The sequence below is a fragment of the Siniperca chuatsi genome, linkage group LG1, assembly GCF_020085105.1.
Source record: "Siniperca chuatsi isolate FFG_IHB_CAS linkage group LG1, ASM2008510v1, whole genome shotgun sequence".
NCBI lineage: Eukaryota > Metazoa > Chordata > Actinopteri > Centrarchiformes > Sinipercidae > Siniperca > Siniperca chuatsi.
This window is the reverse complement of record NC_058042.1, coordinates 13,056,262-13,079,082: the sequence shown is the minus strand read 5'-3', so window position 1 is coordinate 13,079,082 and position 22,821 is coordinate 13,056,262. Positions and strand designations below refer to the sequence as shown.

The 22,821-nt window shown below is 40.6% G+C and overlaps 3 protein-coding genes across 7 annotated transcripts; 2 read left to right on the top strand and 1 right to left on the bottom strand.

The window, feature by feature from the left end:
• Nucleotides 1–42: 42 nt before the first annotated feature.
• Nucleotides 43–6,769, bottom strand: blzf1 (basic leucine zipper nuclear factor 1). Its single transcript, XM_044200400.1, has 7 exons — nucleotides 6,028–6,769; nucleotides 5,618–5,699; nucleotides 4,135–4,595; nucleotides 3,561–3,760; nucleotides 3,157–3,285; nucleotides 2,110–2,347; nucleotides 43–2,013 (listed from the first exon to the last, which is right to left on the bottom strand). Exons 2-7 carry the CDS (start codon nucleotides 5,634–5,636, stop codon nucleotides 1,828–1,830), a joined length of 1,233 nt encoding a protein of 410 aa, XP_044056335.1. The 5' UTR covers nucleotides 5,637–5,699; nucleotides 6,028–6,769; the 3' UTR covers nucleotides 43–1,827.
• ercc5 (excision repair cross-complementation group 5) lies at nucleotides 5,190–16,693 on the top strand. 3 transcript variants are annotated; one of them, XM_044200333.1, is made up of 16 exons: nucleotides 5,190–5,305; nucleotides 6,719–6,853; nucleotides 7,011–7,186; nucleotides 7,332–7,447; nucleotides 7,619–7,720; nucleotides 8,449–8,509; nucleotides 9,017–9,160; nucleotides 9,271–9,481; nucleotides 9,937–10,872; nucleotides 10,961–11,250; nucleotides 11,935–12,054; nucleotides 12,621–12,834; nucleotides 13,905–14,049; nucleotides 14,631–14,831; nucleotides 14,918–15,002; nucleotides 15,865–16,693. In XM_044200333.1, exons 2-16 carry the CDS (start codon nucleotides 6,766–6,768, stop codon nucleotides 16,414–16,416), a joined length of 3,441 nt encoding a protein of 1,146 aa, XP_044056268.1. In that variant the 5' UTR covers nucleotides 5,190–5,305; nucleotides 6,719–6,765; the 3' UTR covers nucleotides 16,417–16,693. The 3 variants fall into 3 exon arrangements, with proteins under 3 accessions (XP_044056268.1, XP_044056278.1, XP_044056288.1); XM_044200343.1 differs by lacking the exon at nucleotides 5,190–5,305 and adding an exon at nucleotides 5,318–5,566; XM_044200353.1 differs by lacking the exons at nucleotides 5,190–5,305; nucleotides 6,719–6,853 and having other exon boundaries at nucleotides 7,087–7,221.
• A 141-nt stretch (nucleotides 16,694–16,834) lies between these two features.
• On the top strand, nucleotides 16,835–20,632 carry mettl21e (methyltransferase like 21e). 3 transcript variants are annotated; one of them, XM_044200409.1, is made up of 5 exons: nucleotides 16,835–17,321; nucleotides 19,002–19,141; nucleotides 19,238–19,355; nucleotides 19,482–19,579; nucleotides 19,864–20,632. In XM_044200409.1, the coding sequence occupies exons 1-5, from the start codon at nucleotides 17,294–17,296 to the stop codon at nucleotides 20,173–20,175; spliced, it is 696 nt and encodes a 231-aa protein (XP_044056344.1). In that variant the 5' UTR covers nucleotides 16,835–17,293; the 3' UTR covers nucleotides 20,176–20,632. The 3 variants fall into 3 exon arrangements, with proteins under 3 accessions (XP_044056344.1, XP_044056361.1, XP_044056353.1); XM_044200426.1 differs by lacking the exon at nucleotides 16,835–17,321 and adding an exon at nucleotides 18,625–18,879; XM_044200418.1 differs by lacking the exon at nucleotides 16,835–17,321 and adding an exon at nucleotides 18,628–18,902.
• Nucleotides 20,633–22,821: the final 2,189 nt, after the last annotated feature.

The window sequence follows — 22,821 nt, the reverse complement described above, 5'->3', positions numbered from 1 at the left end:
TTAACTCCAGTGCAGGGTTATAAACAAGACAAGAACAAGACATTTTAAAAAGATAGAAACTAGTTTGGTCTTTATTTTGGTCTGACATGGAAAACAAAGATGTATTAATATTTTTACAGTGTGCTTTTACTGTAAATTATACCGTCATCATCACTGCAAAGTTTAAACTTTTCCATACAGATGCAATAAACCAAAATATTATACAGCTTGGTTTTAGAAAACGGCACAGAAAAAGGCATGTGTAATACATTACTAGTCGTTTCATAGTAGTACATTTTGAGGCAAAAAAACGTCATTTTTAAATAAGGAATTACAAAAAACATCGCCCAAACGAATATAACATGATTCAATGAAAACAAATCAAACATCAAAACTTAAAATCTCTCTGGAAAATTTTAGAAAAACGTCAAGCTTTTCTTTGAAACACCACAAAGTCAAACCATTTGCAAATTACTGAACGTGTGTGTGTGAGTGGGCATTTGACAATATCAGGGCTTTCTTTAAACAATACTGTTGCACAATAACAGTCTACTGTAGTACTGACAAACCACTTCAAAAATATTGAATGTATGTCTTTGCAGCATGCAATATACAAAATATATTAACACAATATTTTTTTAAATATGATAGCACCATCATACTGAGAAATTTGGCGAGACCTCTACAGTATAAGAAGAATCCTCACTTATTTTTGTTATTACAGTCACAGTACACATGTGACTGTGCAATTAGCTCATTATCTGTTGTTTGTTAACTTCCTGGAGGGTATTTCCACAACAGGCTGTCCTGTAAACACACTTATGCATTGCAACCTGTTTGCACATTTTACTTATTATAGGAATATGTAAATAAACACACTAGCCTAATGTTTAAGTTTGAATAAGCAGACACCCTAACAGTGTCCATCATGTAACACCGACTCATCTTGACCTCACATTCCAGCAATAAATAGCACGCTCCATGGTTTAAACCAGGCTGCAAAGGCTCTGAAATGCATTCTGTTTCACTTTCACATCATGATTCCTGAACAAACAACTCAGTGTTCCCATTTAGCTTTTTTTCAAGTTAAAGAGAGCAAAATAAACAGCAGCTTGAAAAAAATTTAAAACCATTATCTGAAATTATGAAAATCCAAACACAAAATCAGATACACAAAATGTCTGCTTGAGCTGCTAACTTTTGGTGTCGACTGAAGAAGTCACTTAAAAGGTGGGGAATGCGATTCTGGAGAAATCCAATACCATGACAAATACCATGATATAGAGCGAACAACAACACAGCAAGTAATGTAACTAAGGTTAGCTAGGTTGTGCGTTAAACTGTCGCTACAGTTGCTGCTGCAAAGCTGAAACAGCCAGAGAGGACGAGACGGTTTCCCAGAGGCAGCAAACCAGCTCCAGACAGCAAAACTCACAACTCTCCTGTTACTTAAGCTAACATCACCACAAGAGTATATCTTGGCAAATTAGAAAGTAAGCTGAATGTCCGTGAGCAAGTCATTTAACGTTACCTGACACACAAGTCGTGGCTGTAATAGTGTTGTGTGGCTTGGTCCGAGCCACTTTGTTTGTTTCCCATTTACAGAGCCAGGGCTGTGTACAAATACTGGATTTTTTTTTCAGTGCACACACTGATCGGACAGCTAGCGTACCGTGAGGAGATATTCGTTGAATTTGACAAAAAGACGTGTATTGGATTAGAATCGCATACCCCACCGATAGCAAGTAATATCCTCCAGAGTACACTCCTGTTCAGACCTCAGTCATTTGAAATAAGCTCTGATGCTGCATTGGTGTCAGACTGGGACGTTTTGCCGCTCTTTGACCTCTACAGCACCAGGATGTCTCCAGTGCAGCGCTCACAGCAATTAAAAGTAATGTTCTCATAGCGGGTATATGGGTGAAACCTGCCGATGCTCTTCTTATTGCTGAGGAAGTTTGAGGGGGTGGAGTCACTGAGTTGAGGCTCTGCCTTGTTTTCTGAACAGGAGATTGGATCTAAGATCTTCAGCACCTAAGAGAGAAATCAGATGACACATTTGTGAACCTCTGGATTTTATGACAAATATTAGAAAGTGGTCAGATTTTTACAAGGATATAGAGTTCTTACCTTCTCAGCCATCTTCTCAGCTGGTGTGCTGCAGAGCTGCTCAGCTATGGCACTGCTGCCCTTCACCACACCGCTGCTGCTGCTGTTGCTGCTGGTGTTGCCCAGCAGGTGGGAGTTGATAGCGTCTGCTAGCTTGTGATTGGCTGCTGCCAGCTCTCCTGTGCTGAGGGGCTGTGCACTGGGGTAGTACGTCTGCTGTCTGCCCCACTGCAGAGACACCAGGAGCTGCTCCAGAGATCTGATGACAGAAAAGCAAGCAAAGTCGGTACATAGACTCTGTCATCATCATTTTTGCTAACAAAATATTGCAGGGCTGCACAGACTCTTGAAGGGCCTTTACCTTTGGCCCTTCAATTATACCTGATTGGCAGCCAATGCCCACTGGCACACACACTGTTTTATTTTGAAAATGAAGTTGCTCGTCACTGTTTCATTCATGCTTTAGAATCAGTGGCTCAGCTGTGAACCTTGAACCTTATGTGTTGAGGTTTTTATTTTTGACTTGGCTGAGATATACTGTTCATGCAGTTATCTCTGTACGTTGTGTACTATAGCTCATCTATTGTTATGTAGGGAGATAATTTCTCACAGCAGAGTTTTTGTTGCTACTCAAATTCTTTAACAGTTCCTTCAAAAATAAGACCCTTTATATTTATTTGTTATAAATGTCAACTTCTTAAGATGTGTCTTAAGTGTCTCTAACTGAACAATAATATATTAAGGTGCAAAATTAAGGTTCCTAGTTCTTTTCATTTCTAATATTAAATACAACTTTTTTTACTAACTAAAATTTTTTTCAAATAACTCCTTTTTAATTCAGTAAAATGCAATCATTACATGTGACAAATGTTTCAAAATGATATATTTCGCCTGCATGGATAAACACCACTATGCCCATGTACTGTCGAATAGTAACGAGCTGATAGAATAGAAATTACTGAAAGCATAAAACTTTACTTTTCCAGGTTCAAGAAGTGATAAATGTTTTGTGAGCTATTATAATAAACACTACTTAATTTAGTAATTATGGATCAGTGGTTATGTTACCTGTGAGTGAGCACCATGTCCCTGGAGAAAACTTCTCTCTCTAACAGCAGGTCCTGAATTGCTCCTTGTGCCTCTCTGGTCTGTCTCTGCAGAGCTGCTCTGGCATTCGTCAGCTCCTCTGCCATGACTCTGTAGAGACAACATTGATGTGTGAAGTGTTTATTCAGTGTGATAACAGTAATTATGACATCTCTAATTGATCCTTACAAAAGAATAATCTTTTTTATTTTATTTGTCTTCCTCCAGCTATGCTGAAATGTCCTTGACAGATGCTTGCCCACATAAAGCTTCTTTTAAAACCGAGGATGAGAGGATAGCAGCTGGCGGTGCCCTGAAATAAAATGTCCCATCCCTTTCCATCCTTTCCTTGTCATTTCCAACCATTTACTTTGTTTATTTCATACCTGCTGGCCAGGAACTTGCTCCTCCAAACGTCACATTGGATACTCATTCGCTCCAGCTGCTCCGCGGTGTGCGCCAGACTCTGGCCTAGAGCCTCGTTCTCCAGAATCAGCTGGTTCTTCTCTCGTGCCATACGCTCAAAGTGGTACTGAAGGTCATCACCCACCGACGCCACCAGCAGTTTCTTTAGCTCACGGTTCACCTGGCAAATGGAATGAATAAAAGTTACCAAATTCCTTTTACAGCCGTTTCCTTTATATTCACTTAAAAGCACTTCATCACTGAAAAGTTAAACCAAAATACAGTGGTCTCATTGCTAAGTCCACTCAAAGAGACAATACGGAGCATGATTACGATCTATTAACTATTTGGACTTATCCAGACAGAACAACAAATTCAATAAATTTTACATAAAACATTGAAATTAATTAATAATGTTGCGATCTGTGATATTATCAATACCGTTATCCATACTTTCTGCAAGTTTTGATACACGAAACAGCAATAAACCTGACTATGCAAAGCCTAGTATGTCTAATATATAAATAAAATGTATCTGCTTCATTGGGGCCTTACCTCTGTCTGCACACGGAGCTGATTGGAAAGGCCTTCCTTGTCCTGCAGGAGCCTGCGTTCAGAGTTCTGCAGCTTCTCCATCTGTCCTCTCCAGTCCTCCACCAGAGGCAGCGGGGGAGAGCCCTGCTCCTCAGCCTGTTGCCCAGCCTCCCCTTTCCCCTCAGCAGGTCCTGTACGGCTGCTTCGGCTAATAGCGGCACGTGGGACGATAATCCTCACAGCCTCCACCTCTGTGCAGGCCTCTCGACTCACCTTGCCCAGGTGGAGCACCCCGAGAGGCTGGGGAGCAGCAGGGGGAGCAGGATGGCTAGATTTGAGGCTGTGTTTTGGGCTAGCCACCTTCAGGAGGGGAACTGCAGATGGACCTGGTAGCAATGTATCTGTGTTTACCTCCAGAATGGCCGGCGGTTTTTCAGTTTCCATGCCATCGCCAGCACCTCGGATAGGCACTTTGGCAGAATCTGGAAGAAATCAATACGACCAAGTTTACAATTTGCACTTGTATCCTTCGTGATCCAATCAGAAGTGGACTGCTCTAAATTCAGGTGTGGACATTCCTATGACTAACTAACATAACTAAGGATGCAATGGGATCCAGTTCTACACATGCATGTGTCATGTAAGGTATAGTATTAATCCTCGCCTTTACGTCAGTGCACACAGGAGAAAGTACTAGCAAACAATATGATACACTATAAAACACTATAAAAACAGGTCAGAAAATAAATTAAGTATCAGGTCGGTATAAGTATAAGATAAACTAAGTGTCAAGTACCAAGTGGGTTTACCGGTTGATGATGATAGTAGAGTATAATAATACAATGTAACAAAATAAGTAATAAGCAGAGGTGCATGTACTGTCAAGAGTAATAGAGGTATATAATATCAATAACAATAAATAAGAAAAACTAACATGGGAAAACTAATATTGCACGGGAGTAGTACACAGAATATTGCACAATTATTCAATTATGGCAGAGATGTAATGATCAATGTTCAGTTTAGTGGCCTAGGGTCATACAGACTAACCCATAGAGGGAGGAGTTAAAGAGTTTGATGGCCACAGGCAGGAATGACTTCCTGTGGTGCTTTTTGGTGGGATGAGTCTTCCGCTGAAGGTGCTGCTTTGCTTGACCAGCGTTAAATCAAGTGATCATCTAAGATGCTGACGGTATGATTTTGCAGTTGTAATGAAACACAATCCGGATCAGTCTAAAGTACACAGTATTTATAGTCTAAACAGGCTAACTACCAAGCTGGATACGAAGAAATCAGTTATCTGCTTATCAACCGTTAAATAAGTCAAATTGTATCTGCAATAAGCAGTAGAGAAAGACAGAATGAAGGGTCGGCCTAAGTCTTACACAAAAGCGGTCATTAACCACTCAGACAAGACAGACGTTTTATCACTTTGTTGCAACTGGCTGAACAGGTAGGAAATGTGAAATGTAAATACTGGAGATGTAATGAAAACAACACATACCTCTCACAGCAGCAGTCATGGTGGAGGTGGTTAGTTGAGAAGGAAGTCTGTAGTCTAGGTGAAACCCTGGTGACTCTTCGTCCTGTGACAATTGACAATGGGGAAAGTTACTTTGTTGTTAACATTTGTAGCATTTAGTGCTTGTGACAGCGATGAAAGAAGGCCGCTAGTTAAAGGACAGGGTTAATAGCTGAGGTACTGATAGCGTTACGCGATAACGGTAGCTAGCTAGTAAGCTAACTTGCTAACGTTAGCTGGTTGTCGAGCAGCGTTGACGGAAAGTTTAATAACCCAAGGTACAGTAACGTTAACGCTATCAGGATTAACTACACGGGAAGACACTTTCCAGTATATGTGGAATATATATATATTTGGGGGGGGGGATTCAGACAAATTATTAGATAGCATACCGGGAAACCTCCAGGTTCAACCTCCTCCCGATTAATTCTCTGTAAGCAACCGCAAGCTGTTTATTTTGTCACCGGACGCTGTTGGCCTCTGACGGTGGACAAAAACGACTTTTTGCCCTGAGATTATCCCCTCAGGCAAAACTTCCTGTCAAAAAACCGCTGCCCTCTTGCAAACTAAAGCTGCGGGGAGTTCACTGTTCGCACTGTGCACAGATAAATACCCCAAATCGTTATTTACCCCGACACTTTCTGACATTACATTTAACGTATTCATTTTGTCGAAGAAGCAATGTTATACAAGAAAGCCTGACAGGTGTTACCCAGGAAAATAAAACCCACAATGACAGCTGTCCGTCCCGTCGCCTCCCCACAAAACTCATCTGCGATCTGTTGCTGTGTTATTCTACCCGAGTTGTTATAACATCAACTAAATGTAAAACTGATTAAATATCATAACATTGATTCTGCCCGAAGCTGGTGGTGTAACAATTGAATGTAATCCGATGTGAATGACGCGGAACCTTCATGCGTAGTTAATGTGTGCTCTACGGACAAACATTGTGTTACACCAAACGTTGAAAAGTGCCGCTAAGATGCTGCTGCTTGTTTTTCCACTGCAGTGGTTTCGGAGTTGATACGAGAAAATGTTCAAATTAGTCAAGCATAGTTAACTTGTTGTCGTGTGTTTCAGTTTTTGATACTCGCATTATTTTGGGTGAGTTTTGGACTACAGTTATCATGGGAGTGCACGGACTCTGGAGGCTGCTGGAGAGTACAGGGAAACCCATCAACCCCGAGACTCTGGAAGGAAAGATCCTTGCTGTTGGTATCCTGACTTGGTGGTGATCTATTTATCTTTCTATGTGTCCTTCATTGCTTGAGTAGGGTCCCATCATCTTTCCTGCATCTCTCTGTCAGATGTATTGATGTAACTGACTATCTTCTGTTAAGCCATAGCATTAACCTTAACCGGCTACCTCTAGACATCAGTATATGGCTGAACCAGGCAGTGAAGGGAGTGAGGGACCGTGAAGGCAACAGTGTCCAGAACGCCCACCTGCTCACTCTCTTCCACCGCATCTGTAAGCTGCTCTTCTTCCGCATCAGGCCAGTCTTTGTGTTTGATGGGGACGCACCACTGCTGAAGAAACAGACTCTGGTACGTCCGGTTCTTCCTGAAGAACCACATAACCGGTCTGTGTAAATGTCTTCTAAATAAAGTTAACTGATTTTGGATATTTCTTCCAAATGGATGGGATTCATTTCCCACCTATTCGTTTAACATGGCTGTTGCTCTCCTGCAGGCTCTCAGGAGGCAGAGGAAAGAGGAGTTGAGCCGGGAGTCCAAACAGACCAATGAGAAACTCCTAAAGACATTCCTGAAGAGACAAGCTATCAAAGCTGCACTTGGAGACCGCAGGTAAGGGACAGGGGCAGTGTACAGGTGGAGGGATGGCGCTCCCGTCTCTGGAATCACATGACATCCCAACAATAGTTGTAGAAACAAATCGGATTAACTGTCAGATTAACTGTCTACTGCGATTACAATGACTGTTATATCTGAAGTGTCCGTCTTTTTTTCCTGCCACAGTAAGGATCCTCTACCCAGCCTCTCCAGTGTGAGGAGAGATGAGATGGACGACATGTATGTTCTACCAGCCCTGCCAGCTGCAGAGGAGCAGGACAAAAGCAGGTCAGAGGCCTGGGAAAGATTACTACTCACCTGTTATTGTTGATACAATGGCACTTAATTCAGTTAGTCATAATCCCCAGTCCACACCAGAGTTTTACATCCACCCTTTGCTAAACAGTGAGGAGGCTGGAAAGCTTCTCATCTTCACGCGTGTTAGATTGGAGAGTCAGGTACTCCGTGAAAACGAATGGGTTTGTATTAATAAGGTAAAATGATTTAAAGCCTCCTGACTAGTCAAGCCAAGTTTTGAGCTCAAGTTTTTTTTTTTTTTTGTCTGAACAGAGCTCACAAATAACTAAATACTCTTTTTTTCTTTAATCGGTGACAAGTTAACATTAACTGTGCATGAAGGAGCACTTAGCAAAATGTATAGTTTTATAAGATAAGATAAAACTTTAATCATCCCCATTGAAATTGTTGTGCAGCAGTTGCAGTACAAAGTAGGAAAGTGTGCAAATATATAAAGTGCGAATACAAAATATCAGTTAGGTGCAAATCCAAAATATACACAATGGCAATAATATAAACAGGTTAACGGTAAGGATCACGCTTGGTGAGTTGCATATAGATATGTATGAGAAGTGAGATATAACTATGTATGTACAATATCAAATCTCAAGTACAGGTAAGTGTATATGGTTAATTTGAAATGTTCAATGATTATGTCCATTATATAGTTATTTCATGTATAATACTGGTACTGTAATGATTGTGTTTCGTTCTTGCAGTTCAGAAGAGGAGGAAGATAAAGAGGAGGAGGAGACGACTGACAGTTTTCACATGTATCAGGTAAACATATCATACACTCAAGAGCATCACATTATATTGCACCAACAACAAATAAAATAGCTTCAAATAGTTTGTGTTTTAGCTGGGCAATTCTATCAATATAATATTGGTGGTAAGAGACAAGATATTATCTGGTATTTTTAGTTTAAATAATATTTTATTACCGCTTGGTTGTTGTTGGACCCTGGTCTGGTCCTGGCTATATTACAATAAAGTGATACAATTTTCTTCAAAACGTTTTAAACTGTTTTCGCTGAGTGAAATCAACAGTGAAGGCCTCTGTTAGGCCATCATGTTTTTTTTTTTTTTTTTTTACAAAGGATTGTTTCATAAAACTATACTATGTGTCACTATCTTCTGACAGTATTTAGAGTCATGTCCGAAAGAAAGATCATCACATTATTACCATGTTCTTATGTTGGTTGGCTTTATCGCCCAGCCTTTTTTTGTATGAATACCCTGTTTTGATAATTGACATTTGAAGCCAGATTGCTCGCTGTGTCTCAGGGAGAGTTGTATGGAGACCCCAACTCAGTGGACATCAACTCAGAGGAGTTTGCCAGCCTGCCTCCTGAAATGAAACATGAGATACTCAAAGACATGAAAGAGTTTTCCAAAAGACGCCGGACCATGTACCACAAACCTCCAGAGGTAGTGTCCACTCTCATTCCCACACACGCACACGCACACACACACACACACGCACACTCACTCACCCATCTCCTCCTCTTCAACACGGACTCCCTTTCACTCCCTCATAGCATTCAGGAGACTTTTCCCAGTACCAGTTGGCCGGCCTGCTGCAGAGGAACCAGCTGAACCAGCATCTGGAGGGTGTGGAGAAAGAGATGAGCCAGCGGAGCGCCGGCAACGCTCCACAGCTCTACCAACAAGACGGGGACCAGCAGAGTCACAGCGTGGAGTCACACCGACTGGTGTCAGAAGACCATTCCCACTATATCCTTATTAAAGGTGAGGGCAGCTATGGTGATATGTTTACAGTTTTTCAGCATTTTACAGGAAAATTCTCAATTATCACTGGTCGGATTTCTTGAACGCATCAAAAAGAAAGAGTTTCCAAAATAGTCACTTATCACAACTGTATTATTACAGTGTCATTTTGATATAAAATAAAGCACACTAATTGTTCAGTGTGATAAGTTACTCATCTCAGTCATATTTTAAATCTCTGCAAGAAGACTTGGTGCCATATTGAAATCTACAGAAACCAGTGTTTGCCTGGGAAGTAGGAATTTAATCTATAATCTCCTGTTGTGTTTTAGACAGTGGTTGTCGTAAAGTAAAGGTTGCATGACTTCTTGTGGAATGGTCCTTTAACAGGGTTTCACTGGTATCATTTAGACACACATCTAAAAATGTAAACTTGTTGTTCATATTTAAAACACCACTCCACTTTTCCTACGTAGGCTCCAAAAAGAGTGAGACTGCCCCCGAGAGCCAACCTGCAGCTGCACCCTGGTCTGGGAGCTCCCTGTCAGGCTGCAAAAGACAGGCAGCGGGCAGACCAGAGCCCCTGTGGCGCCCTGCTTGTGAGGAAGAGGATAAAGCGCGGGGTCCCTCCTCAAAAGACTCCAAACCCTCTGTCTCAAAGCCGTCTCAGGGAGACACATCACCGCCCTCACCTCGTACACTCAAGGCAATCCAGGCTGCAATGAACGACAGCTCAGATGAGGAGAAGGTGGACCGGGATAAGAAGGATGGTAGTTTGTCCCCTCGCACCCTGTTGGCAATCCAACAAGCCCTCACTGAGGAGGGAGAAGGTGCTTCCGAACATAGGATTCTAATCAGCAGCTCACCCACCAAACTGCAGGCAAATATTCAACATCCTGTGCCACAAGTGATCATCAGCAGCTCAGAGGAAGAGACAGAACCTGACGACATGAACTCTTTACCTAATGAAAAATCTGAATTTAAGGGGAACCCAACAGGCCAAAGTTTACACGTGAAAGATTTCAGTTTGTTTGTTAGTTCTGAAGATGAGATGGAGGAAGTGATTGGTCAGAGAAATAAAGCACTTCGCTTTGCGGCAGTGCAACAAACTCACAAGAGAGAGAGGAAGTCAGAAGAGGAGACAAAGAACGGACAGTTGGCAGAGAATATAAACACAGGAAGTAGAGGACAGACAGAGAAAGAAGAAGAAGAGCTGGAGAGAAGAGAATCAGAGCACGGACTGATCACAAAGAACAGTAATCTGGTTCAACCACAAGGTGCTGCTCCTTCCAACCGAAACACATTATCTATCAATGCCTCTGCTCAGATATATGGAAAACCTCTCCGTGCACAGACTGAAATTCATCCTGATGATGTGAAGTCAGAGGGCAGTGAGGAGAGCGAGTCAGAAGGTACAGTAATAGTCGGTTTAAGATCACACTCATTCATAATTTCTTAAACCAGTAGACATTAACAAAAGTGCTTTTTTTGTTTTCCCAGAGAGCTTCATTGAGGTGTCAGAAGATGAATTTAAAGATGAGGATGCAGATGATTCACTTGTATTGAATAAAGAGAAAGGATCTTCCGATGAGGGCCGTAAAGATGGGACCAAGAAGGAAGAAAAACCAGAGGAAAGTTTGACAGAGGCTCCCAGTGAACAAGCTGCTGCTTTGAAATTACAGGAAGAAGAGGACAAAAAGAGACATAATGAAGAGAAAGAGCTGAAGGAGGGAACAGAGAAAGAATCCTGCTCAAATCCAGCGATCAATGAATGGGAACACTTTGATGTGGTAGGTATTGTTCAGATGTGCAAGATTTTGACTTCAATGCTAATAACTATTTAAAAGGGTCAGTTCACCCAAATTACACAAAATATACTTGTGAAATGACTTCTAGTTGTATCTAGCCATGCATATAGCCACTAGATTTTTTTAAATGAATGCTGTGAGCACCACAAACCAAATTCACTTCCATTGTCTTGGGGTGGAGGCAGAAATGTGAGGAACAGATATCTCAAACCTGGACAAATGAAACTATCTGCTTGGCTAGATACCACTAATGTTTTTTTTTTTTCTAACTTGGGTGAACCAACCCTATAAAAAATGGTTGTACTACTTTTAATATGGCAAACGAAAAAAAATGTCAGGGTATGTTTTACACCACTTAGACAATTTTGTCATGACATTTGTTATTATAGTCTGAATAATACTGGATATTTGAGGCAGACACTGATATCTGAGAGTTTAAAATATATAATAATGAATCGGCCAATTTCCTTTTTTGTTTTTACATAAACACATAACATAAACAACTGTTTTTGGGAGGATCCCTTAAATTTGATTTTTCAATAATTGTGACCACAATGTAATTCTTTGTTACTTATCAGTTGACATATACATGTTTGAGCTGTTTAATGTGTATGAGACCAGGGCTGATGCAGCAACTGTCTGTGTGTGTGTCTGTTTGTGCTGCAGGATGAGCTGGAGGCTCTGGAGAGCTCTCTGCAGGTGGAGCAGAGCAGCCTGAGGGAGCTGAAACAGCAGCAGGAGAGGATGGCGAACACAGTCACTGGACAGATGTACCTGGAGAGCCAGGTGAACACAATGCACTATAAAATCACATCAACACACAAAATGGACAGAAATGTAAACACACATGCATACACTTTGTCACTGGACTGAGATATGAAAACGCAGAGAAGGTGTGAGAATGACGTTTATAAATTTCCTCTGCTAAACATTCCCAGAGCCATGCAGTCAGTATCAAGTCACTCACACTTTTAATTGTCACGAGTTGTCAGTATTTTCTTCTTCATAAAATCACCACTTAATGTAAAACCTCTAAAGTGCCTGATCTTCATTAATCCCTTTGGCTGTTTTGATAAGGCTGCAAAGAGCGAAGGTATCTTTCAGATGACTACAGTTGAGATAAAAAGGTTTTAGTTATAAGAACACGGTCCAAAACGTGTTTAAAAACCTGGCAAATAGTCTCAGTGTCATCAAGAAGTCAGAAAAAATTTTAAAATGTTGACAAGACAACATGACATAATCACAGTATAACCCTGATGATCAAGACACAACCCATCAGCATTGGTACCTTGTGTCTTGTTTTTGTTTTTTTGGAGGGGGGGAAGTAATGATTTGTTCGTCTTTGATACCAGGAGCTGCTGCGGCTGTTTGGTGTGCCGTTCCTGGTGGCGCCGATGGAGGCTGAGGCTCAGTGTGCAGCACTCGACCGCACTGACCACACACACGGCACCATCACAGACGACTCAGATGTGTGGCTGTTTGGAGGGCGACATGTCTACAAGAACTTCTTCAGCCAGAACAAATATGTTGAATATTACCAGTACAGTGACCTGCAGAACCAACTGGGTCAGTGCTCGCCTGTGTGTGTGTGTGTGTGTGTGTGTGTGTGTGTGTGTGTGTGTGTGTGTGTGTTTCTGTTTCTACATATGTCTGAGTCAGCAGGTCCAAAAAAGGTTTTACAGTGTTTAATCTTTGGTCCTTATAAAGTATTAATTCCTCTTGTCTCAGTTAACTTTGACCAACAGACCACATTTAAAATCTCAATTGCTTTATTGTTAAATTGGTTTTAGTTTCACTTCAGAGTCTAAAAGATCACATGAAAGGAAAAATGCCAAATACAATTACAAAAAAAACTGTATTTTATTTAATTTTTTGCCAGAATTTGACATTTGACATATTCAGTGTCTTCGTTTTTTTTTAAGATCTTTTGACTCTCTCATTTTGCATATAAAAATTCCTTTGGTCTTAGTTTTAGGGGCAACCCAGCCAACCTTCAGTCAAATCAGGTAACGCCTCACTATCCTGTCCTATCCTAATGCCACACAACAGGCAGATATGACATTTATGATGCCATTTCATTGGATCATTTTTTTCTATGAAACCTGTAGATACCCCGACTTTAATGTGTGGTCATGACAGACTCTTATCATTTGCAGCTGCAAAGTTACATATTTATTCAGTTTCAAAGTCATGATTATGGAACTGCAACTGCAGGTGATGTTATTTTGCTGTATTGTGGCCTGCTGAAATAGAAGAGTGAGGTGTTCTAGGATAACACATTACAAAATTATGATATTAAAATATATACAGATAAGTAAAATAGGATAATAATAATAATTTGTAGACTTGCAGTTAAAATACAAATACAAAAAGTAAAAACTAAACAATGCAACATTTTTTTGTGTGTGTGTCATTCCCTGTCCCTCAGGTTGTGGCATGTTGATATATATTTGGCAGCAAGATATGTCCCGTCTCCTTCTCCTTGGAGTATTTTAAATTTTAAGAGCTCATTTAGCTCTTTGAAATCTGAGATTACAGAGTTGAACTTGTTAAAGTAAACATTCTTCTCATATCTATAGCTAACAATATGACATATGAGAGCAAGGGTGACATCTCTCTCTCTCGATCGCTCTCAGGTCTGGACAGGACTAAACTGATAAACCTGGCTTACCTGCTCGGAAGTGACTACACAGAGGGCGTGCCAGGGGTCGGATATGTGACTGGCATGGAGATACTGAATGAGTTCCCAGGGCCAGGCATGGAGCCACTAACACAGTTCAGGTGTGTGTGTGTTTCAGTATTTGGGTACAGGAGATTAAAAAGTTAGTGGATTTTCAAAAGTGTTAATAAAGGTCCTTGATGGTTTGATTAATTTTCAAAACCTTTGCGTCTTTCATGTTTAATCCCTCCAGTCTGTCTCTACTGTGACTGTCAAATATAGGACAAATGTGTAAATAAACTGATTTTTAAATCATTTGCTAACATTTTTTAAAGTTCTAAATGAATTAAGGAATTAATTATAAAAAAAAAAATTATATTTGTCTCAGTGTTTTAACTGAACTGAATAAATGTCAACTCAGTATACAGCTCAGGCATGTGCCAGTATTAAAATGTTATAACGTAACTATCCTGGCCAATATACTTACTTAATACAATATTATCTTAATGATTTCATTAATTTTGAAAATATACAATACTTCTGTGGCTTCAACATTTACAATGAATGTATTATATTCCAAAACATGTGTTTTTGACATTACAATAACTAGTTTTAACAAAATATTTTAAACTTTTTTAATGTTTATGGTTTCTGTTTCTAAAGGCTTATTAGTGTTTGCCTGGTTATTGTTTCTTCCCTCTAGTAAATGGTGGTCAGAGGCTCAGGAGAAAAAGCGTCTGGTGTCTGATCCTCGGGACACGAAGGTTAAGAAGAAATTGAGGGACCTAAAGCTGCACCCTGGGTTCCCCAACCCTGTGGTGGCTCAGGCTTACCTGCAACCTGCTGTGGATGAGTCAGACTGCTTCTTCAGCTGGGGACGCCCACAACTCGACATGATCAAAGAATATCCTTTCTCTTTGTGTGTGCGGATGTGTGTGTTTGTGTGTGCGTGTTCATGAATGTATGAAGTTTCCTAAACCAGTCTTTTACATTCTGTCTGAGTCGTTTTGGCTGGAGCAGTCGGAAGACAGAGGAGACCCTTCAACCTGTGATCAAGCAGCTCAACACCCAGCAGGTAACTGAGACAATTCCCAGCCAGTGATTCCCAACCAGGGGCACTTGTGCAGTTAATTGCCAGGGGGGTATGTGGAAAGCTCAACTAATTAACTCAACTAAACTCAACAAAAAAAAGAATTTAAGATTTAATTTAAAAATATATATCCACATATTTGTGTTAATGAGGAAAATAAACCGCCAAATAGCATTACAAATTGGTGTGATGCTGATTTTGATTATATTTACAATAACGTTAGGCTGCCCATCACACACAACACCACCTGTTGTAATTGAGTTAACAAGTGGGGAGAGAAGTTGTAATTGTTGGCTAAAAGTATGAATAAACAGTTGAAATAGCTGAAAGGATGAACAGTTATAGTTGGGTAAAAGTAATGAATTAACAATTGATTTAGTTTGCTAAAAGTAAGGGATAAATGGTTTGAACATCCAGCTTCTGCCATTTTAAGTGGTAGTACTATAAATACAAACTTGAGCAAAGCAATTTAAACATTGACAATTCAATTGTATGAAAAAAATATTGTAACAAAATCCACTTTTATATACTGTAGTTAATAGTGTTGAATAACAATTTATAATCCATTCATAAGAATATATTTGGAACATGATGGGTGGTGCCAATGACTGGTACTTGAGTTCACCTGATAGGGCTGTGGATTACATAAAACATAAAAGGTTGGTAACTACTGCTGTAAGTTAAAGTAGATGGCTAAACATACTCCCTAGCATCCCTGACTCTTGTTCTTAGTCGCACTCTCTTGAATGTGTCCGGTTTGGCTGTGTAAATTTGATTTAATGGAGGAAATAAACCCACTTTGTCGTCTTAAATCAGTTATACCATTTCTCTCACTGTTTTGGTTTAGACTCAGCTGCGGATCGACTCATTCTTCCGCATGGAGCAACAGGAAAAGCAGGCGATCCGCAGCCAGCGACTCCGCCGAGCAGTCACCTGCATGAAGAGAAAGGAGAGAGAAGGAGGAGAGGAGGAAGAGGAGGACAGTGAGAAGGAAATGCCATCCCCATCCAAATCTAAGAAAGGGAAGGCAGCCAGAAAGAGTCTGAAGAAAGGAGGAGAGAGAGAAGAGGAGAGGTCTGTGGCAGGAGGAGGCTTTCTGGGGTCGGAGGTAATTGTTGAACCTCCTCTTACATCTCTGAAGGATGTGAGGAGCAGCACTAGCCAGGAGTCCCTCTCATTAAAGGCCGTCCCTCAGTCTACTAAGACTCTACCTCAGAGGGCCAGGAGGAGGAGCAGCAGCAGCAGCTCTGGTGAGGACAGCGATGCTGGCGGTGAAGTTGCTATGGTTACAGCCCAATCTGTGTTTGAAGGCAGCCGACGAGGCCGCGGAGCGAAAAGCACAAGAGGGAGAGGAAGCATGAGAGGAAAGGGAAGGGGGACATTGAGAGGGAAAAACTGAACTTCAAACATAACCTAAACATGAATTGTCAAAACAATTGTAATATGAAGCATGAAACATCTCCCAAATAACGTCTGTGTTATTATATTTAATATTTATAAGGTGAATGTGTGAATGAATCATGAACTCATTAACAGTGATAAATCAAGCTTTTTCTGTGTTTATAGATTATGTATTTTGTACATCTTTGTTTGATGTGACTGAAAATATTTTTACCTGTTTAGAGGTATATCTGTGAGAGGAATGACATTGTTTTGCATTAAATATTTGAAGTACATTTCCACAGTAGATGTCAGTTTGGCTCAACAGTGAGACTGAGACAGGTGCAAGTCTTGGGCGCCAAACATCCCTTAAATTTCTTTCAGGCTATATTTCACTTGCCTTTTGCTTCTGCACACATTCCCCCTCCTTGTCCCTCTGCCTTGAACACACACATAGAGGCTTTTGCACATTCTGATGTTGCTGAATCAATACCTGAAGTTTCTATCACTAGCAACGAGTTCTATTTTAACTTGTCAGTCAAACTGAGGAAACATTACTCCTCCTCTTCACTCCTCAGCTCCAGCTCAGCAGGCGGACAGGGCAGCTGTTGCTGTCCGTCAGTAGTCAAGCCCAGAGCAAGCTAGAAATTTGGGGTGGAGTTGAGGGTCGGGGCAGGGTGTTTGAACAAGAAGTTGGGAAATGTTCGATTTGTGTGTAATTTATAACCATAGAAGGTGACAGCTAACAGCCCGCTAGAGATTGACCCAGATCCAATGGACTTCATCTGGGACCACAATCTAAGAACGGCAGTTGGCTGCGATAGATTTTCTGTTTTGGGCATTCTTGACCTCGTGTTTGGACTCCTTCAGACACAGAGACTTAACAGTTCAAGGCCATGGACGACTCCAACACAAAAGAAGAAGGTGAGAATTTGGAGTAATACACAACAGACAAGCTAAAGACTTTTCTTCTCTAGAGTTTTTTTCTATGTGACATTAATTAGTGCTTGCAGAATGGCACAGTTTTTAGTTGTTTTTTTTTTTGACCAAAGTGACAATTAAGCAAACATGTTCTTTTTATATCTTAAGAGGTCGTATGCATGCATATTTCAATTTAAATCCCCATAAAACAGCTTGGAATGAATTTAATGTGAGAGCTTGTAAGACACGTCGCTCTGTTATTCCCAGCAAACATTTGCATCTCTGCTTGATAATGACAAATATAACAGAGATATTCATACACACACAAAAGCTATAAATTGAGCTCCTGAGCATTTACTCAACCTTTGCATTTTCGCTCTGTGGGCTCCCCTGACCTTTTCTCTAAACCAGTGTTACATAACTGAAGTTGTGTGTCAGATGCTCTGAGTAACCGTTAGTACTGAGACATAGCTGGAGTCCGACACATTGGCATGAAGTTACAAAGACAGCAGGATCAGAGGGGCATTATGAGCCTAAATGTGATTCATTTATAGAGCAGAGAATCAAATGTTACCTGTAATGGGATATGAAAGAAAAACAACATGATTACTCATCTGCTTGATTTAAGACTGGAGTATTTCAGTGCCACTTTTAGGCGATGTGCAGTGGTGGACAAAAATAAATACACACATATCAATACTGTACAGTAGCCCTTAAGTCATATTACGCCGTTGTTGACAGAGATTTTCTTAAAACCTTTGAGATGGTAGGTGGTAGGATTGTTAAAGGATTGGTTCACCAAAATGTTTTCTTACTTTCTTTCTTGGTGGTATATCTAGCCATTCAGATTTAAGACATCCGTCTATGAGATTTCTGCTTCCATTCCTCTACAATGGATCCACGGCCCTCACTGTGAATAATTTTCATAAGAACTATTATAGTTCCTTATCAAATTCAGAAACAAATTAAGCAATGAAGTGTATTTAGGTCAGTTGGTCTGTGTTGGACTCGGTCTATTTGTTCCCCTTTGCAAATACAGCTTTAATGTGTTTGTCATACTGTCTGCATGTTTTAGCAGGCCTTTCCCATTGGTATGTCACATAATTGTGATGCACTAGCAATTAAGTCAGCAACTTCTGTAAAACACAAATACCAAGGCAGGTGCACAGGTGAGTTATATTAAGCTTAAAAACTAATTAGTGTGTTTCAACTCAAATTGAGGTCTGACAAGTTTTCAAGGTAAAATGAGAATTTAGAGTCACATGTACTGTTGCTGCTGCTTCAGTTGTTGGAGCATCAATCAAAAACACTTCAAATTTATATAATGTGGCATGTAGAAAAACAATCTTTTTCACAGCAGAAATTTTGACTTGTCATAGCAGGAAAAGCACAGGTGCAACTAATAACATTAATTACAACTCCATACCATTTAAGTGTACCAGTAACTGATGCCAGTGAGTCAGAATACACAGCATGAGGGCTTGTAACCAGCTCACCTAAATGGGATTAATAACACCTGTGCATCTCCTGCTATGATGTCAAAATGTCTGCTGTGAAAAAGGTGTATTATTCTGGGTATTCTAGGTACTGGATTGTCCTCACTCACTCTACAGTACCACACTTTGTAAACTCTTTATAAACATGTTTTTTTTAATACAATACCTGTCTCTCCTGTGGATGCAGAGCTAGCCAAAGCTATAATGGCTCGGTGTTTCCACCCCTCTGTCATTGGCCCAGAGGCGTGGGAGGGATACGTCTTTTCTGATCTGGAGATCCGTATCAAAGAGTCCACAGACCTCTATGGAGCTGTACTCTGGCCCTCGGTATGCCCAAACATGTACATTATCCCAATATTTAGCATCTGTACATCCTTTATTTTGAGCCCTGCCAGTGAACTATGAATGTGTGTCCCCCAACAGGCAATGGTGTTGTGTCATTTCTTAGAGACCAACCGAGACAAATACAACCTGACAGACAAAAATGTGATTGAACTGGGTGCTGGAACTGGGCTCGTCACCATCGTATCCAGCCTGTTAGGTACGGAAACAAAACAATCCAGTGATTAGCTTTGGACTAGTTTGAACTTGTTCAGTCTCTTTGACTTCATCTGCTGCTGTTTGTATCTCATTCCCTTTAACGCTCCGCTGCACTGTCTCTCTCCAGGTGCTAAGGTGACCTCCACTGACCTACCGGATGTGTTGGGGAATCTCCAGTACAATGTTATGCGCAACACCAAGGGCCGATGCAAGTACATCCCTCTGGTAGGTTTTTAGATTTAGATTTCATACTGTCGGGTTGATAACCCATGAAATATATTCAAAACTCCAGCCAAAGAACTGGTGACAAGGGGAAAAACTTCTAAGAGGCAGAAACCTCAAGCAGAACCAGACTCAGGTTGGGTGGCCATCTGCCGTCGCGGTTGGTAGATGATCAAACTTGATTATCTAGAGGAAGTAAAAGCTGTAACAAGGTTTCCGTAGGTGAACCTGCGGAAGGATAATTACCAGTAGTGTATAAATTAACCCTATATCATCTCTGTTTCTAGGTCACAGAGCTCATCTGGGGTCAGGAGGTGGAGCAGCGTTTCCCACGTGCCACACATTGTTTCGACTACGTCCTGGCAGCTGACGTGGTGTATGCCCATCCTTACCTGGAGGAGCTGATGGACACCTTTGACCACCTGTGCCAGGAAAACACACAGATCCTGTGGGCCATGCGCTTTCGTCTAGACCCAGAGAACAGCTTTGTTGATCGCTTTCAGCAGCGTTTCCACCTGGAGGAGCTGTATAACCTCCCCAGTCTGAGTATCAAATTGTACCGAGCCTGGAGGAAGGACCAAGGAGAGGCTGCTGCCTGAACAGACAGAGAACACACAATGTATTTTCATTGTGTGAGTGTGTCTGTGACTGACAAATTAGGTCAAATTTGAAACTTGTCTTGCTGAATGGGAATATTTTATTGATTCTGTAATGTCAAGTGTTTTCATGGATCTCATGTACATATGTCTAAATGTCTCTAATACACTGAGACTTTATGATGTTCATAGTTTGAAATGCTAGTATATCACAATGTCAAGTTGTGATCCATGTTTTTACAGTTTATTATATTTATAGTATTTTCTGTTGTATTTGTCTTTTAGGTTACTAGAAACATTTCAGTATAATGCAATATCATTTAACAACACCACAACCTCCAAAATGACCACTGAATTCAATCTGACACAGTGTTAACAAAAGAATGAATAGTCTGATTTATTGCAGGGCTGTTGCTTTGCTTGTCATTTATGTGAACTTAAATAAACTGGCAACTCTGTATGTCTGGATACACTCAAGGTTTTTTTCATATGGGTGTTTAGTAAGTGGGCATTTTGGATTTGTCATTAGGTCATCTGGAGGCTCAGTCAGTGATTTATTTATTTTTTTAAGCTGGTTATCATTAATCAGCTGCACGTTCTAACACTTGAGGCTGACTTGGCTTGGTCCAGTCAGCTCACAGCACGACAATCTGGGCAAACATGGCTCTGGATTTTTCCAGTGGTTATCTGATGACCTTGTGGATTTTATTTAGGAGGTCTGTTGCTGAGTGACCTCACATGGATAATATGATCAGGTTTTATCACCGTTAGAAGTGCCAGTTTCAACAAAGACAGGAGAAGCACATAATCATTTTTTGTATTTCAATAACTATTGAATGGATTCTCTATAATATTGGAAAGGTCACTGCTGGTTCTCTTACGATGAATCCTCTGGGGACCATGAATGACTGGAGTGTGAACCTGATAAGTCAGCAGCACGCACAGCTGAGCTTTAAAGTACAACTGAGGCTGGTGAAAGTTTAGCCAGCGAAGAATAAGATGTCCTGAAAGGGACACTGTACAGAGGATAAACTTAAACATTTTTTCTCCATTTTGCAATCATTCATTCATGCAATGATTTTGTTTCCTGATGTATAAGCAGCTATAAACAATAGTTTTATAATAACATATCAAATGACAAAGTGAAAACAATGTGAAAGGGGTCATGACTCGCTCGTGATGAGGAACCTACAGAGAATTATCACCCAAATCTGCAGCTCGCCTTGGCTTTACAGAGTTTTACAGCGAGTTTCAGCTCAGTTTAGCTGTCCAGCCCGCAACCTTACTGTTCTGGTTCGCTCTCATGGTGTCTTTTTCAGCTGAAAAGCTCTAAAAACCCACTGTACATTACCTGTCATCATTTGACTATGAACTTTATGCATACTGTAACCTCCCAACATCAAAGTAAAACAGAATTTTTAAACAAATCTTTATTACTGGTAATCACATTTAATAGTTGGGACAGTAACATAAATAAGCACAACAATGTTATTGCTAAAAAAAAATAAAAATATTTTGCTATTATTTTTAGACTTTAATGTTCATCACCTCTGCATGTTGTGCCATGCATGAATAGCCCAGAAATGCTAATAGTATGGGGTCTTCCCTTTTCATAATATCATATAGGTCTACAGTACAGCAGGAAATCAATATTCATGATCAAGTTCACCTCTGTATGAACATAATAATCACACTGCACATTCAAAAATCAAACTTGTTGTTGAAAAGGTTTTTGTTGTTGATGTTCATTTGTTATGTTCACGCCTAGATGACTTCCTTGGGTAATATTTCACCAGCAAAACACTTTAAGGTCAAATTAAAGATCACATCCAAATTGGGCAGTATGTGCTGCTTCAGTAACATGAACACTAACGTGTCACACAAATTTTGCATGTTTTGGAAACTCACCCATTAGCTTGATTAACTTGGAAAGAGAAAGTTAGAGCCACCTGCTATTAATGTGACCTATTAAATGTGATATCTAATTTATGATTCCAAATGCGCCAACATTTTCTGTCCTGTCATTCCTTGTCTTTTTGCCCGTGTGATGGATATGTGTTGTTTGGCTGCAGAAACACAGGCGTGGTGAAGAGCTGGATTAAAGGGGAACAGAGAGGTTATCTAAGCTGGTGGCAGTGAAGCGCCATGCATCATTGTCAGGCCAAACAAATACTCAACAGCGGCTTGGAGAGATAACTGTTGACTTTATCACTCTTTCAACAGTCTCTTGATAACAAACAACCTTTCACTGAGAGACAGATGCTGCCTGTCATCAAGCTTAAAAACTCTTCTCTTTTATCCAAACAAGGCCCCACATCAACAACACAGTTGGGCAATGACCTAACCACTGTGCACTCCCCCATTAACGTGTCAAACCATCCTCAGGTCCTGGATGGATTTCATGTTTTGGGATGTGAGTGGACTTAGACTGAGGATACCTGAAACTGGGAGGCGATACGCCATGGTCAAAGACCGTTCAAATCTAACTGAGGGAGATCTAATTGAGGTTTATGCTACTGGAGCCCCCTTCTTTTCTGAGGGGGTTGATTGCATGCCAGCCTGATCCTATTACCTCCCATGTCTGGTGAAGCAATTGAGTCCATTGCAGGAAAAGCCAACAAGTAAGCACAACATGGACACATTCCAGAC